Below are 12,838 nucleotides of genomic sequence, written 5' to 3'. Positions count from 1 at the left end.
GGGCCTGTCTACCTGTTCAATTCTCTCCTAGAGCTGTTCTCAGGATTCAGCACGTATGTTCATTCTGAACTACAAACATCCATGTGTGTCCTTTTTTTTAACTCGCCTAGACCTTTATTGTTTTTAAAGTTTTAGTAGCACTTGAAACACGTCATGCAATTCAATAATTGTCATATCAAGAACAATTATGATTGTCACCATATTCAATTCTAGAACATTTTATTCATCATCAAGGTTATTCATGTAATTATTTTTTTCTAATTGTGGCAAAAATAAACAGAACATTCTCCAATTCCACAACTAATACTTTTATAATTCAGCATCATTGATTATACTCTTCATTTATACAACCATTACTGATTTCCTTGTCCAAATATTCTACCACCACTGACGCAAACTTGATGACCGCTACACAAGTCTCTCCCCTTCACCGCTGGTGACCACTGGTAAAGTCTGGTTTTTTTCCTTGTGTCTTTGATATTCACATGTCATACACTTCCATGGTTAAATGGCTTTTTAAATGAGTTGTATATATGTCAGCACAATCAGTTCTAGTGCTGCTTCCTCCCTCCCACATTCATTGTTTGCTCCCCAAATCCCCTCTATCTCCACCCCTGTCCCCGATACACCATTGCATCAGTTACCATCCATGGGTTGCTTTACACCATTGCATCAGTTACCATCCATGGGTTTCTGGCCCCTATTTGCCCTGGAGCTGCCTCTGGGTGCCTTGACTCTCTCCATGGGTCTTAGCTACAGTATCTGGTTATTAAACAATGTCTTCCCTCCCCTGATCCTTAAATACAGTGGTTTTCAAACTCAGATTGTAGCAGCGGAACCAGATTGTTCAATGGAATCCACCAGTGTAATACTCTTAACATCTAAAACATGACAGCAACTCCATTACTTATTTTCAGTTGAAGCAGGGTGGGGCCCAAAGGCCTGATGTTGACCTTTCGCCTCAGCCTTGCCAAGCTTCCTTCGACTCAAACAAAATAGAATGGCATAGTTAAAAATGACCCTTTTGAAAAAAATGTTTTAATTTGGCATCTAAATAGGTAATTTCCCAGTGGTGTTTATGCAGCAATAACAATGGTAGCCTCTCCAACAAATATTTTGTAAATGATCTGGTTTTTATTTAAATCATGGGATATTTTTTAAATCCCTTGCTTTATATGAGTGGACAGTGATCAGTGTTCTCCAGATGTGTGCGATCAACTGGGTTGTTGAATGGGTACTCATGAAATGAGAGGATGTTATAAGAGCTGTAAGAGCCCCCAATAAAAAAATATTAAAATTAAAAAAAAAAAACAGGTCAGTGACCGAGAATACAGGTTTAGCCCAGATGATCTATATATATGCCTTTTCCAGACTCCTAACCTTTGAGTAGATGTACCTTGAGCAAAGAGATGTTCTGAAGTAAAAATATTTTTTATATATCACTGTCTCATTGACGGGGAGATCTGAAATTATTGTCACAAGTAAAATTGGAATGCTAAGCAAAATGGAATTATTGTTTACTAAACTATTCCTTGGTCCTTGTTCATTAGACCTCAAATATTGTGAAAACAATTCGGTGCAAGGGCCTGCAACATATGGGCAATGCCAAGGTTATCAGTGGTCAAGATGACGTTTTGCAATCCTTGAATTTCACCACACTCTTGTCAGGCTTCCTAAGACACAAAATCGAATGTTTTCCAAAAAGAAAGTTGTGTTTCGGTTATGACATCCCTTTGTGTCTCCACTCCTCCTTTGGACTCCTGCCCATTTCTTTCCTGAATTCAGCCCTTCCCCTTTGTGATTCTAATCTTTTCTTTGCTTGTTTTGCCCTTCGGGAAGCAGGGAAGCAAAGCAAGTTCAGTTTTTAGGTCACAAGGAAACTAGTAGTGCCATCATTTGACATCACAGTGACTGAGACCAGAAAGTGTATTATCCAGATGCCCAAGTTAAGAGCCCGAGAATCATAATTCCTTCCTCCCCTGTGCCCCCAAATTCATACGTCACAAATTTCAGACCAGATCTCGAAGAGGAGGTTGGCCTCTTGGTTCCATTTCCACCCGATTCAGTAACCTTTCATCTGACCTCACAGTTTAACCGCTTCTCTCACCTACTTCCACACAGCAAGCAGCCAGAGGGCCCTGAGAAGGGTTCGCCTGTTTGTCACTGGTTTGTTCAAAATCCCTCAGAGGTGCTTTCCTTTTGTCGAAGACTCAGCTCGAGTTCTGAAGGTTCAAGGAGCCGATACTTAGTCCTTCAGCCAACTGGGCCTTGACACCGAAAACAGAGTCCACAGATACAACCAAGACAAACCCATTTCCAGAACTCCAGTGGGGAGGGAAAACTGGTCACTAGAACTAAGAGCAGAAGTCACAGCTGACAACATGGACCAAAGGTCGTATTGGGTGGAGCTCAGCAGCCGATGGGGCCTGGCTGGCAATTTTGTCATCGAGTCCCATGTAGGTTGTGACAGTTTGCACCGTTAGGGCAGACTGCTTCACCAAGTTGCTCGTCTGGTAAGCACTTTTTCCTACATGGCGTCTTTGGCGGGGCTTCAAAAGGTTCATGGGGAAATTCCGTTATATTTTGATTCCATTTTTCCCCTCAAACTTTTCTCCTCGTGTGTGTGGAGGAAAAATAATTGTATGAAGACACTAGCGAATACTCCACAATGGCCGCCCTTGAGCTAAAGCAGGCATTCCCAGTATGCCCTTCAATGCTCCCGGACAGCTCTGCTGCACATAGCAAAGGCAAAAACATAACCGAGCGCACTGTGAATGCTTCAAACAGTTCCAGTAACCCACCTCACTAACCGGGTAGAGCCCCCGTCTACCTCTTGAGCGGGTCTTTCCCTGTCCAGCCTTCGGCAGGTGGATGCAGTCCTGCTGTCCTGGCCTGTAAGCCCCCTAACTGCAAATGCACTGCCACCTCAGCTTGGCTCTAGGTCATTTGTCCCAGTCTTTAGGTCGCTACGTAAAGGAAGGCTCTCCCTCTTTGGGGCTGGAGCCAAAACAGATGTACCAGGACCTCGCTTCTAGGACGAAGGGGGGAAGGCATTTCTCTGGCAGCTCCCTACAGAGAAAGGTTCAAACGCCGCTTTGTCCACTGAGTCAGTGATTCATGGGGGCCCTATCTAAATGGCAAAGAGGTAAATGACTTCAGGGATGTGGGTTATTTCAAAGGTGTGTACTAAGATGACTTCTGGGTTACCCTACGGAAAAGAGAAGGGCTTGGGCAGTGGAGTAATAGGTGGAGGAAAGGAAAGTTACTCAAATTACGGGTTCAACGAATCGTGCTATGGAATGGGAAATGGCTTCTGAACAAGGATGAAGGTTTACGTTTTTGGTACGGCAAGACGGCCAGCAGCTCCGCTGAGGAAGCAAGGCGAAGAGTAACTCTACAGGTCATACTGGGCCAAGTCAAGTACGCGTGACCAGAACCCAGGTCACCTCGGGCGGGTGGTGGGCGGGGAGGCAGAAGGGTGTGATCCGACAGAAACGGGACTTCCGGTGCGCCCTGGGCCCAGCTTCCGGCGTCAGTCGGGCCGTTGCCAGGGCTCCCGACCCTGGCCGCGAGGTTACCGCGGACGGAGCAGCGGGGCCTGTTTCCGGTTACCAGGGTCCTTTCCTGTGAGGGCGCGCGGAGTGGGGTGAGAAGCCATCCCTGGCCGGAGGACGAAGGGGCGGGATCGCAGACGGCGGCTGCTCGCGTGGCTGTAGGTTGCGCTTGGTCGTGCCAGAGGGGTCGCGGACATCCCGGTCTAGGCCCCCGCCCGCCCTTCCTGGGGTCTGGACCAATCCACGCGCTCGCCTTTCCTGTGGTCTGGACCAATCCACGCGCTCGCCTTTCCTGGGGTCTGGACCAATCCACGCGCTCGCCTTTCCTGGGGTTTGGACCAATCCGCGCCCTCGCCCCGGAGGCTGTCCCGCCCCTCGGCGCCGGCCGCTTCCACGCGTGCGCAAGAGGAGGCGTCTGACGGGCTTCCGGGCCTGGGAGCGAGCCTGGCTGCAGGTCTCCCAGGGGCAGCTCGCGGCCGCGTTGTGCGTTAGGGAGGCCTCAGAACGTGCTTTGGGCCTGTACCTCGAAGCCAGCGTCTGACGGGTCAGTCTGACCGTTGCCAGGTTCAGGAACTAGGCTGGGTCACCAGGCAGTGACCTGTCGCGAGCGTCCCCGGCCCCACCGAGACTAAGCCCGCGCTCCCCCGTTGCCGCTGCTGCTCCGAATGGAGTGTCGGTGTGAGGAGATGGGGGCGGGGGGCCCGCGGATGAGTTAGTGTGGAGAGACTCTTACTCGTGGATTCCCTCCTGTCCCAGCGACGAAACCCACTGCCACCCAGTGGATTCTGACTCACAGTGACCCTATAGGACCCGGACGCTCTGTGGGTTTCCGAGACGGTCACTGGGGAAACAGAGAGCCTCATCATTCTCACTCGGGAAGGCTGGTGGTGTTGAACTGCCGACCTTGAGGTCAGCAGCGGACTCGGAGTCATGCATGTAGTGCATGCAGGCGCCCTTATTGGCACCTTGCTAAAACATGTGTAGTGGGAGTGGTTACGCGTCTTACCGGGGTGCTCTGAGTCGACATAGACTGCACGGACAGGAGTGAGCAAGTTAAAACAGGCGCGCCTGGTTTTATTGCGCATTGCGCTTTCCAGATAGCGTCTCCTTTTGGGGAGCAAGTTGGAGGTTGGTGACAAGCCTTGTCGGTTCCAGTTTTCCAACAGCCTGTGCTCACTTCTGTGTCTGTGCCCATTTTGGTTGTGCTCACTATTTGGAACGTTTTTCATTTTTGCAGTTACTAGCATCGCCTAAACATAACTTGTTTTTTGGGTTGGGTACTTGGGGCCTTTTTTTACCCCCCCGTTTCTTCGGGGGGGGAGGGGGGGGAGCCTTCTGCACCCTTGAAGATTGGCAGCCCCGGAAACCCAAAGAGGCCGTTCTACTCTGCTTAGGGAGTGCCAAGAAGCAGAACTGACATTGGTAGTGCGTTTGGTTTTTAAATTGGGAAACCAAAAATGTGTGTGACTAGCTTTATATTGGGAGAAAAACGAGGCTTTCGACTCCCGTAAAGAGTCGCCCGTCTCGGAGACCTGCAGCGGCAGTTCCAGCCGGTGATTCTATAGTGCTTCTGGGAGTGGGAGCCCACTGAATGGCAATGAGTTTGAGGTGGCCTGGAACCAAACGTCCAGTTTCTCAGAAGTATGTTCTGTCTTATGGAAAAGTCAACACAGTCCCTTTCCTCCCAGGGTTTAGCAGCTCAGAAAGATGTGATCAACCACTGGGCTATGACAGTACTGAGTGATGAGCTTAATGGGTGTGCTCTGGAGGGTCTTAGCAGAGGGGACAGAAAAGGCATGGCTGGGGAAAAGGGTGCTTAGTTGAGATGAGAGCCGGAACGAGTTGACGAAGGAAAAAGAATGGCAGGGTATGGGTGGTACAGATCAAGGAGCCAATGGTGCCCAGTGCTGAGGGAGGGAGAAGACTCTTGGCAGACTGCCATGCCTTAGGACTTCACTGCTCAGAGCGCGAGGAGGTGGAAGGTAACCCGGACTTTGTACACTAGTGTTCTTAGTTCCAACTTTATGCAGTGGGCGGTGGACCGCTGGGGGATTTTTATCTGGAGTGCACCCTAACAGCACCATTTCTTGGGTGCATTCACAAGGGTTCCAGAGAAAGAAAGAGTGTTCCCCAGGGGTCTCAGAGGCAGATTCTGAAGAGGTTCAACCTCCCAGGACATAGTGTTAGATAGTGTTGAAGTCTCTTGTGTTAACGTGAATGTGCACACATAGTGTTAGATAGTGTTGAAGTCTCTTGTGTTAACGTGAATGTGCACATTGTAAAGTATATGCTGTCACCAACCTCATTTTAATAGAAAGTGTTTTCTCTAAGTTCCATCGAATACACTCATTGAGGTCTCTCTCCTCCGCTCCCCATAACTCAGCCTTGCTGTGGTGTCACTGTTCACAAAGCATGATAGATGTACCTCTGTGATCCTAACAGCCATTATAGACCACGAGGAAACTGTTCGAAGTCATTTAGCAATGAAGAAACAGGCTCGGAATTAAGAAAGTTGCCTAGGTTCACACACAGCTAGTTTGTTGATATTCAAACGTATTTTGGACTCCTTGTTCTTGTATTTCTTTCAAGAATATGGGGCTGGAAATAGAGGTGTGACTGGAATCAGAGAAGACATTTAGGAAGTTGTTACATAGCTAGGGAGATGATGGTTTCAAAACGAAGATAGCTGTACTAAGGATGGAGAACAGTGAATGGATTTGAGACTGTCAGAACACTAGTGTACAAACAGCTTTGGTGATTGCTTGGATGGGCGAGGGAGTGGAGGGGCTGGCAGGCATACAGATCAAAGGCCACAGGGCAGAGTGGTAGGCTTGAAGGATTTGATGAAGTGGGGATCCCCCTGGGATATTCAAGTGTGCTATGAAGTACCTTAAAGAGATCCTCAGAATGGGAGAAAATTCACATTTCTCTGCATTGATAATATATGTCAATATTGATTGTTGATGCATCTTATTATAACTGGTTCAAACTCTGGGAGATGGTGGGACATGGACTCAAGATAGCAACATAAAGTACCTTTGATACTTTTGCAATAATTTTTCTTTTTTGGAGAGGGTGTGGTGATACTAATGTTTTACAATTATGTTTTGTCAAATAAGGTCATGTATAGTTCAGGTAGCAAATATTATAAAGATTCATAGCAGAAGCATTCAAGACCTGTAGAGGCTTAAGTGGGGCACCTCAATTTCCTTTCTCTGAGTCTAAATCAGGGGTCCTTAAACTTTTTAAACAGGGGGCCAGTTCACTGTCCCTCAGATCTGTTGGAGGGCTGGACTGTAGTTAAAAAAAAACTATGAACAAATTTCCTATGCACATTGCACATAACTTATTTTGATGTAAAAAACAGGTCAAAAGCACCCGGTGGGCCAGATAAATGTCCTTGGCAGGCTGCATGTGGCCTGCAGGCTGTAGTTTGAGGACCCCTGGTCTAAATAATCCAAAAACAAAAACACCCCAAACATTGCCACTGAGTCGATGCTGACTCATAGTGACCTTATATGGCAGGGTAGAACTGCCCCTGTGAGTTTCCAAGACTGTAACTCTTATAGAAGGAGTAAGCCCCATCTTTCTCCCGTGTTGCTCCCAGTGGTTTAGAACTGCTGATCTTGCGGATTGTGCAGCCTAACAAGTGACCATTACATTACCAGGACTCCTGTGTGAATAATCAGTCACTCTCATAGAACAGTTTATGCTCTGGGTTCTCTGGAACTGCTGAAAGCAAAGCATATAAGCTTGTAAAATATTTTGGTATGATTAACCCATTGTGGATGCATTGATAAGGATTTGAATGATCCTTTTTATGTGGGAAGTTCCCTGGAGCTAGTTGGACAACTTTTTTTAACAGTACGATGCTTACATGGTCTGTTTTACCAGTCCCGTCAACATTTTGTTCTTTAATCACCTCTGTTAACAATTTCTATTGAATTTTAGATGACTCATCCCAGGTGGATTTCTAGAGGCATAACTTGAAATTCACTGTATATAAAAAGAGAACTCCTTGCTTCATCTTGAGCGGCCTCAGCTTGAGTGGTGCGAAACCAGAAGACCAAACGCACTGCCGTTGAGCCAATATGGACTCACAGCAAGTTTATAGGGCAGAGTAGAACTGCCCCTGTGCGGTTCTGAGGTTGTGAATCTTTAAAGTCGAAAAACGTCATCTTTTTCCCTCCGGGTGGTTTCAAAATGCTTACCTTGCACTTAGCAGACCAATGCATCACCCACTGTGCCAGCAGGGAAGTGAGTACATTTTAAATTGTTGGCTCCTTTAATTACTGCATATCTAAATAGGATCCCTAGAAACTGCCTAGTCTTTTGACTAACAAATAGTTTCTATGTGTGGCACGTCTTAATCGATACTGCCATTCACAGGACTCTGCCTCAAAGCTTAGAGGTAGAATAACACGAGGACTTACAAACGGGAGGCCTGTACATTAGCCATAGCTCGTACTTCCTTTTGTGCATAGTAGGGAGCTTTGTCTACTCCTCTCCCCAACCTTTACAGTTAAAAAAACAACAAGAACCAGGGGTTCATTTAAAAACCAAAATGTGGGCGGGTGGTTTTTGTTGTTGTCCGTGTTGGTCTCTGCCCAGTGTTACCAGTTCTGTTTGCTTCCCTCATGTATTACTCTGTCCTGTTTGTTGTTGTTTTCTGTGTGTTACTTGCTGCTCTGAGAGTTAGTCTAGGATGGTGTTTTTAACTAATTCATTCGTTTATATTGCTTTTTACAATTCTCTTGTGTGAACCTATTACAATTGATTGACCTGCCCTGCTGTTGCTGGACTTATAATGTAATGACTATATAGAATGAGCACTTGAACTCAAATTTGCTGACCTTGAATGAAGCTTGTGTCTGTTAGTGGAAAAGACAGTGCAGTAATAAATACATAAGCTCTCCATCTGTATGTGTACACATACACACGTACATGGTAATCAGGGATTCATACTGACACCTCTCTTCCCCTCCACGTTTGTATATGTCCGCCCCTGCTCCCATTTAAGAGCTCTGATTTTGTACAGCAGCCATCTGGTTGCTCAGTCACAGAGTACACACAGTGTAGTGTGGTGCTGCCCCACTGTCACTACCAACAAGCCCACCAAGGGAAGCTCAGGATTTCTTGACAGTTCTTTTTGTCCTTCACCCGGATCCCATTACAGATTCCAGACCGTCACCTCAGAAGGTTACTAGACTAGGTTCATCTGCATTCCATCTGAGGATTCACTTATATATAAATACTATATAGAACAGTAACAGTACGAAATTCTTCCAACAGTTTTTTTTTATAATTTATTTTTTTTCTTAGAGAGAGTGAGTGAGAAAGTGTGTGAGTGAGTGAGAGAATAAGAGAGTGAATGAGTGAGTGAGAAAGAGAGTGAATGAGTGAGTGAGAGTGAGTCAGTCAGTGAGAGTGAGTCTTGAGCGAGAGAGTGAGTGAGTGAGTGTGAGAGAGAGTGAGTGAGTGAGTGAATGAGACTGAGTTAGAGAGTGAGAGAGTGTGTGAGAGAGAGTGAGAGTACGAGAATCCATAGTTGAAAATTAAAAGTGAAGTTCCATCCCTTCCATGCAGTTCTCACCCAGCAGTGATAAAATTTCAACCATGTATTATACTCTGCAGCATACAATAAAACCTGTCAAAGCCAGAACCTGAGTAAGGCAGGAACCTGTCCACGAAGGAAAAGTCACATATTGTTCACTCACCCGAGTGATAGAAAGTAATAAGCCCGCAGCCTGTGAAAAGTAGAAAACATGCAAGACCCAGAAAAACAAGGCAGTCCATCGAGTTATGGATGTCACAGGATTTGCTACATACAGAATAGCTTATAAAAGATACGTTAAAGAATGGGGGAAATGCCAACTACAGTTGTGCTTTTAAGGCACATAAAATATCTCCTGACTTTCAAATGATTATCACTGGAAATGCCCTTCTCAGTCGTCCTTCCTGGTAGGCCCTGGGTCATAGATGCCGTTTCAAGATACGATCGTGGAAATGGGTGATTGGAACATTTTCATTATATATAAACAAGAATCAAGAATATTTCACCAGTGATTTAGTGCTTCCACTCATCTGTTCTTCAGGGTATATTATTCTCATATTTAAAAAGAAAATAACGAATCTCCTGTTTCTGCCAAAGAAATGTTCTAAGAGATCTGAAAGTCAATATTAATGTCTCTTTCAGCATTTCCATCCCAATCATGTGAATTCTAGACTTTAAAAAAGACTAAAAGAATTCCGAAGTTTTGTGGATCAAATTTGGGGCTTTTAATTAAATTATATGTATTTTTTCCTTGCCCCCCAAGCTAAGCATCTTACTTGCTTAAGCCATTTCCTTCTTGATATGAATGATGGTTTTGAAGACTTACCAGTTTTTAATTGTCCATTGTTTCCTAAACTGTCTTTTTAATTTCATTTGCTCTCTCCTAGGGAATGAAGGATGGCAGCCCGCCGCACATTAAAAGCTGTTTTGGTGGATCTCAGTGGCACACTTCACATTGAAGATGCAGCTGTGCCGGGCGCACAGGAAGCTCTTAAAAGGCAAGCTCTCCTCCAGGTTCAGCTGACAAATATGTTTGTAAGGGCCATTTCACCAAGGCAGATCATTAGCTAAATGGATGGCTCAGAGATGGCACTTCACCAGCCTACCCTATCCACGGGAACTGCCTTGGGTTCAGCCAGAAGATAGATGTATCGTAATATACTCCAGTCTCGAAACCTCTATTGGTTTGGGCCTTTTGATCTAGTCATTCTGTTCTGTGTCTGTGTGTGTTTTTCTAAGTTGGTCATGCAAATTTTGGGGATTAAAAATTTGAGATTCTAAAATGCGGAAGAAATCCCATTGGGAAAAATCACACCCAAAGCCGGGCAGCACAAAATGAAACACACACACATGCACACACACACAGCCTTATTTCCAGCACCCTCCCCTGCTTCTGAGAGCTAGAGTGGAGTGTGCAGCTGCTCAAATAAGGTGTAATTAAAAGACTTCAATTTTTTGCATTATTTCCATTAATTATACTTAAAGTTTCCGAAGGTTAAGCCCTGTCTTATATTTTTCTTGTATCAAACAATACTGAGTCAAAGTTTAGATACAAATGGGAACCTGGTCAAAGCTCCTTAAACTAAACTGAGTGTGGGTCTTTGCTTGTGAATGACCTGAAAGAACGCTCACCACCCTGGCAGAAGTGACAGCCAGTAGTGAACACTTGCCTCCCAAGCGAACTTAGAGGACCCTTTCCAGTCCGCAACACTTAGCACTGTGCAGGTTATCAGTTTTCAATCTCAAAAGTCTCACGAAACCAAACCCGTTGCCATGAAGCCGATGTCCCCTCATAATAACCTGGGGGTTGGAGAGTAAAACTACCCCCTGGGACTTGGGGTTGGGTTTCTGCCTCATCTTGGCAGAAGCAGTTCACCATGCGTTTCTTCCATGGAGCTGCTGGTGCTGGGGTCATTCAACCCACCCGCTTTCAGGTTAACAGCTGACCACAAGCAGCATGCACTCCCGGGCTCCAGGGTTAGCTGTCAACCAGTGGTCTAGTGACTGGTATAGTGCCAGGCCCAACACAGATGTGCACTCTCTCAAGGAATATACTCGCCATCTGAGGAATCAAAAACAGTTCCAACTCCTAGTGACCCTATGGGACACACAGGACCCTCTGGGACATTCCAACTCATAGCCACTCCGTAGAATAGGACTGCTCTACAGGGAGGTTTCTTTATAGAAGTGGACTGCCTCATCTGCCTCCCCCTGAGCAGCTGGTGGCATCAAACCCAGATCTTCTCGTTAGCAGCCTAACACTTAACCCGCTGTGCCACAGAACTTCTTCTAAAGGAATACCTAACTGGGAGCTCTCTTTTGAGCTCGGAGTGTGTGATGTTCATTATCGAGGCGTCCAGCATGTTTCGGGCCAAGAGAAAGTTGCAGGGGGGGCAGCCTCTTGGCTCCTTGGTGAGGGCTTACTGTTCACTAAGCTTTCCTGGGAAAGGGCGTCAGTGGTCGGTCAGTACTATGGAGACGAGAGTCCACTCTGGATTAAAGAACAGTCTCTGTGTTTCAGGTGAAAAATGACACTTTTGGGTGGCTCTGTAAACTGCACGCTGGCCAGCCCGGGAACACAGAAGCCCACAGATCCCCTGGCTGCCGCGCTGCGGGGGTTCCCAACCAGAGAAACTGCTGTATGAGCACTGCCCAGTTTGGGTTTCGATAGAAACAAATAGAGAAGGGAAGTCGAGGGACTAGTGAAAAGAATAGGAAACGCAAAACTCATTAGACATTGTGGTTGTTTCCATACTTAACATTTATTTCATTTTGAGAACAGCAGTGATTGTTGAAGTATCAATTTCTGTTGAGAGAGAAACCACCACGTTTAATTTCCTGTTTTGTTTCTCAGAAAAGCTGCCCCACAAATATTAGGTGATTATGAGTACAGTGAATTATTTAATCATAGGAATTTATGAGCAAGTACTTACAGGTCTCTTTTCTGTTCTATTGCTTTGCTTGTTTTAAATTGCGCCGAGTGTTTTATGCCTTGTGGACTTTGAGGGAAAGCCTAAAATGAAAGACAACAAGGTATTAATAAAAAATTTTGAACTGTAGCTAAATCAAAATTGGTTTTTAGCTTTTGGATTATTTACTGTAAGACCATCCATCTTCGTTTTTGAAGAGGGTGAGGCTCTGTAAGGGGGCTTCAAAAAGTTGGTAGAAAAATGGAATTAAAAGGTCATGGAACTGCTTCAAAAGCATTTGAAGCTTCCTTGTATTTTCAGTTCTTTCTCTGATGCTGATTGCCAGATTGATTTTCAAAAGCAAAGCAGAGAATCAAAGCAATCATGCGTAGAAGGGGCTCAAGGGGGAAATCCTTTTCTTTGAGTTGTCCAGGTAATGTCTCTGTATGCATGTGGTAAACGGCTTGGGCTGAGGCAGGCTTCAGCTGCTTCAGAAGAGCAGACAGTATCTTGTGGTGGCCTTCGTCCTCTGGCGGTGGTTGGGTGCTGTCCCAGGCCACAGAGCTGAGCTCTTGCCCCAGCTCCACTGCTGGCCAGTTGGACGAGGCTGAGCAGGTCACCCTCCGTGGGTGGGTGTCACCGAGTGGAGGCCCCGCAGGAGAGGAGGGCAGCCCCGCGGGGTTTTCTAGACTGTCACCTTCGCAGAAGGAGATGGCCAGGCTTGTCGCCCACTGAGCTGCTGGATGGCTTTCAGCCCCCACAGTTTCCATTAGCAGCCAGGTGCTTAGGTGCTCATGCCACCTGGGCTCCAGAAAATAATG

The 12,838-nt window shown here is 46.1% G+C and overlaps 1 protein-coding gene across 3 annotated transcripts in view; it reads left to right on the top strand.

Annotated features, from left to right (window-relative positions):
* Positions 1-3,551: 3,551 nt before the first annotated feature.
* Positions 3,552-12,838, top strand: part of HDHD2 (haloacid dehalogenase like hydrolase domain containing 2) — a 32,139-nt gene continuing 22,852 nt past the window's right edge. Inside the window, exons 1-2 of one of the 3 annotated variants that reach the window (XM_045296195.1) lie at positions 3,552-3,646; positions 9,996-10,106. In XM_045296195.1, the coding sequence (XP_045152130.1) occupies positions 10,006-10,106 (101 nt within the window). In that variant the 5' untranslated portion in view covers positions 3,552-3,646; positions 9,996-10,005. Of the gene's footprint in view, positions 3,713-3,999; positions 4,099-9,995; positions 10,107-12,838 lie in introns of those variants that run through there. The other 2 variants (XM_045296196.1, XM_004702971.2) reach the window with 2 other exon arrangements.

The sequence above is a fragment of the Echinops telfairi genome, unplaced genomic scaffold (assembly GCF_000313985.2).
Source record: "Echinops telfairi isolate 266 unplaced genomic scaffold, ASM31398v2 ScPeMD7_7400;HRSCAF=8409, whole genome shotgun sequence".
NCBI lineage: Eukaryota > Metazoa > Chordata > Mammalia > Afrosoricida > Tenrecidae > Echinops > Echinops telfairi.
This window is presented reverse-complemented; position numbering and strand designations above follow the sequence as displayed.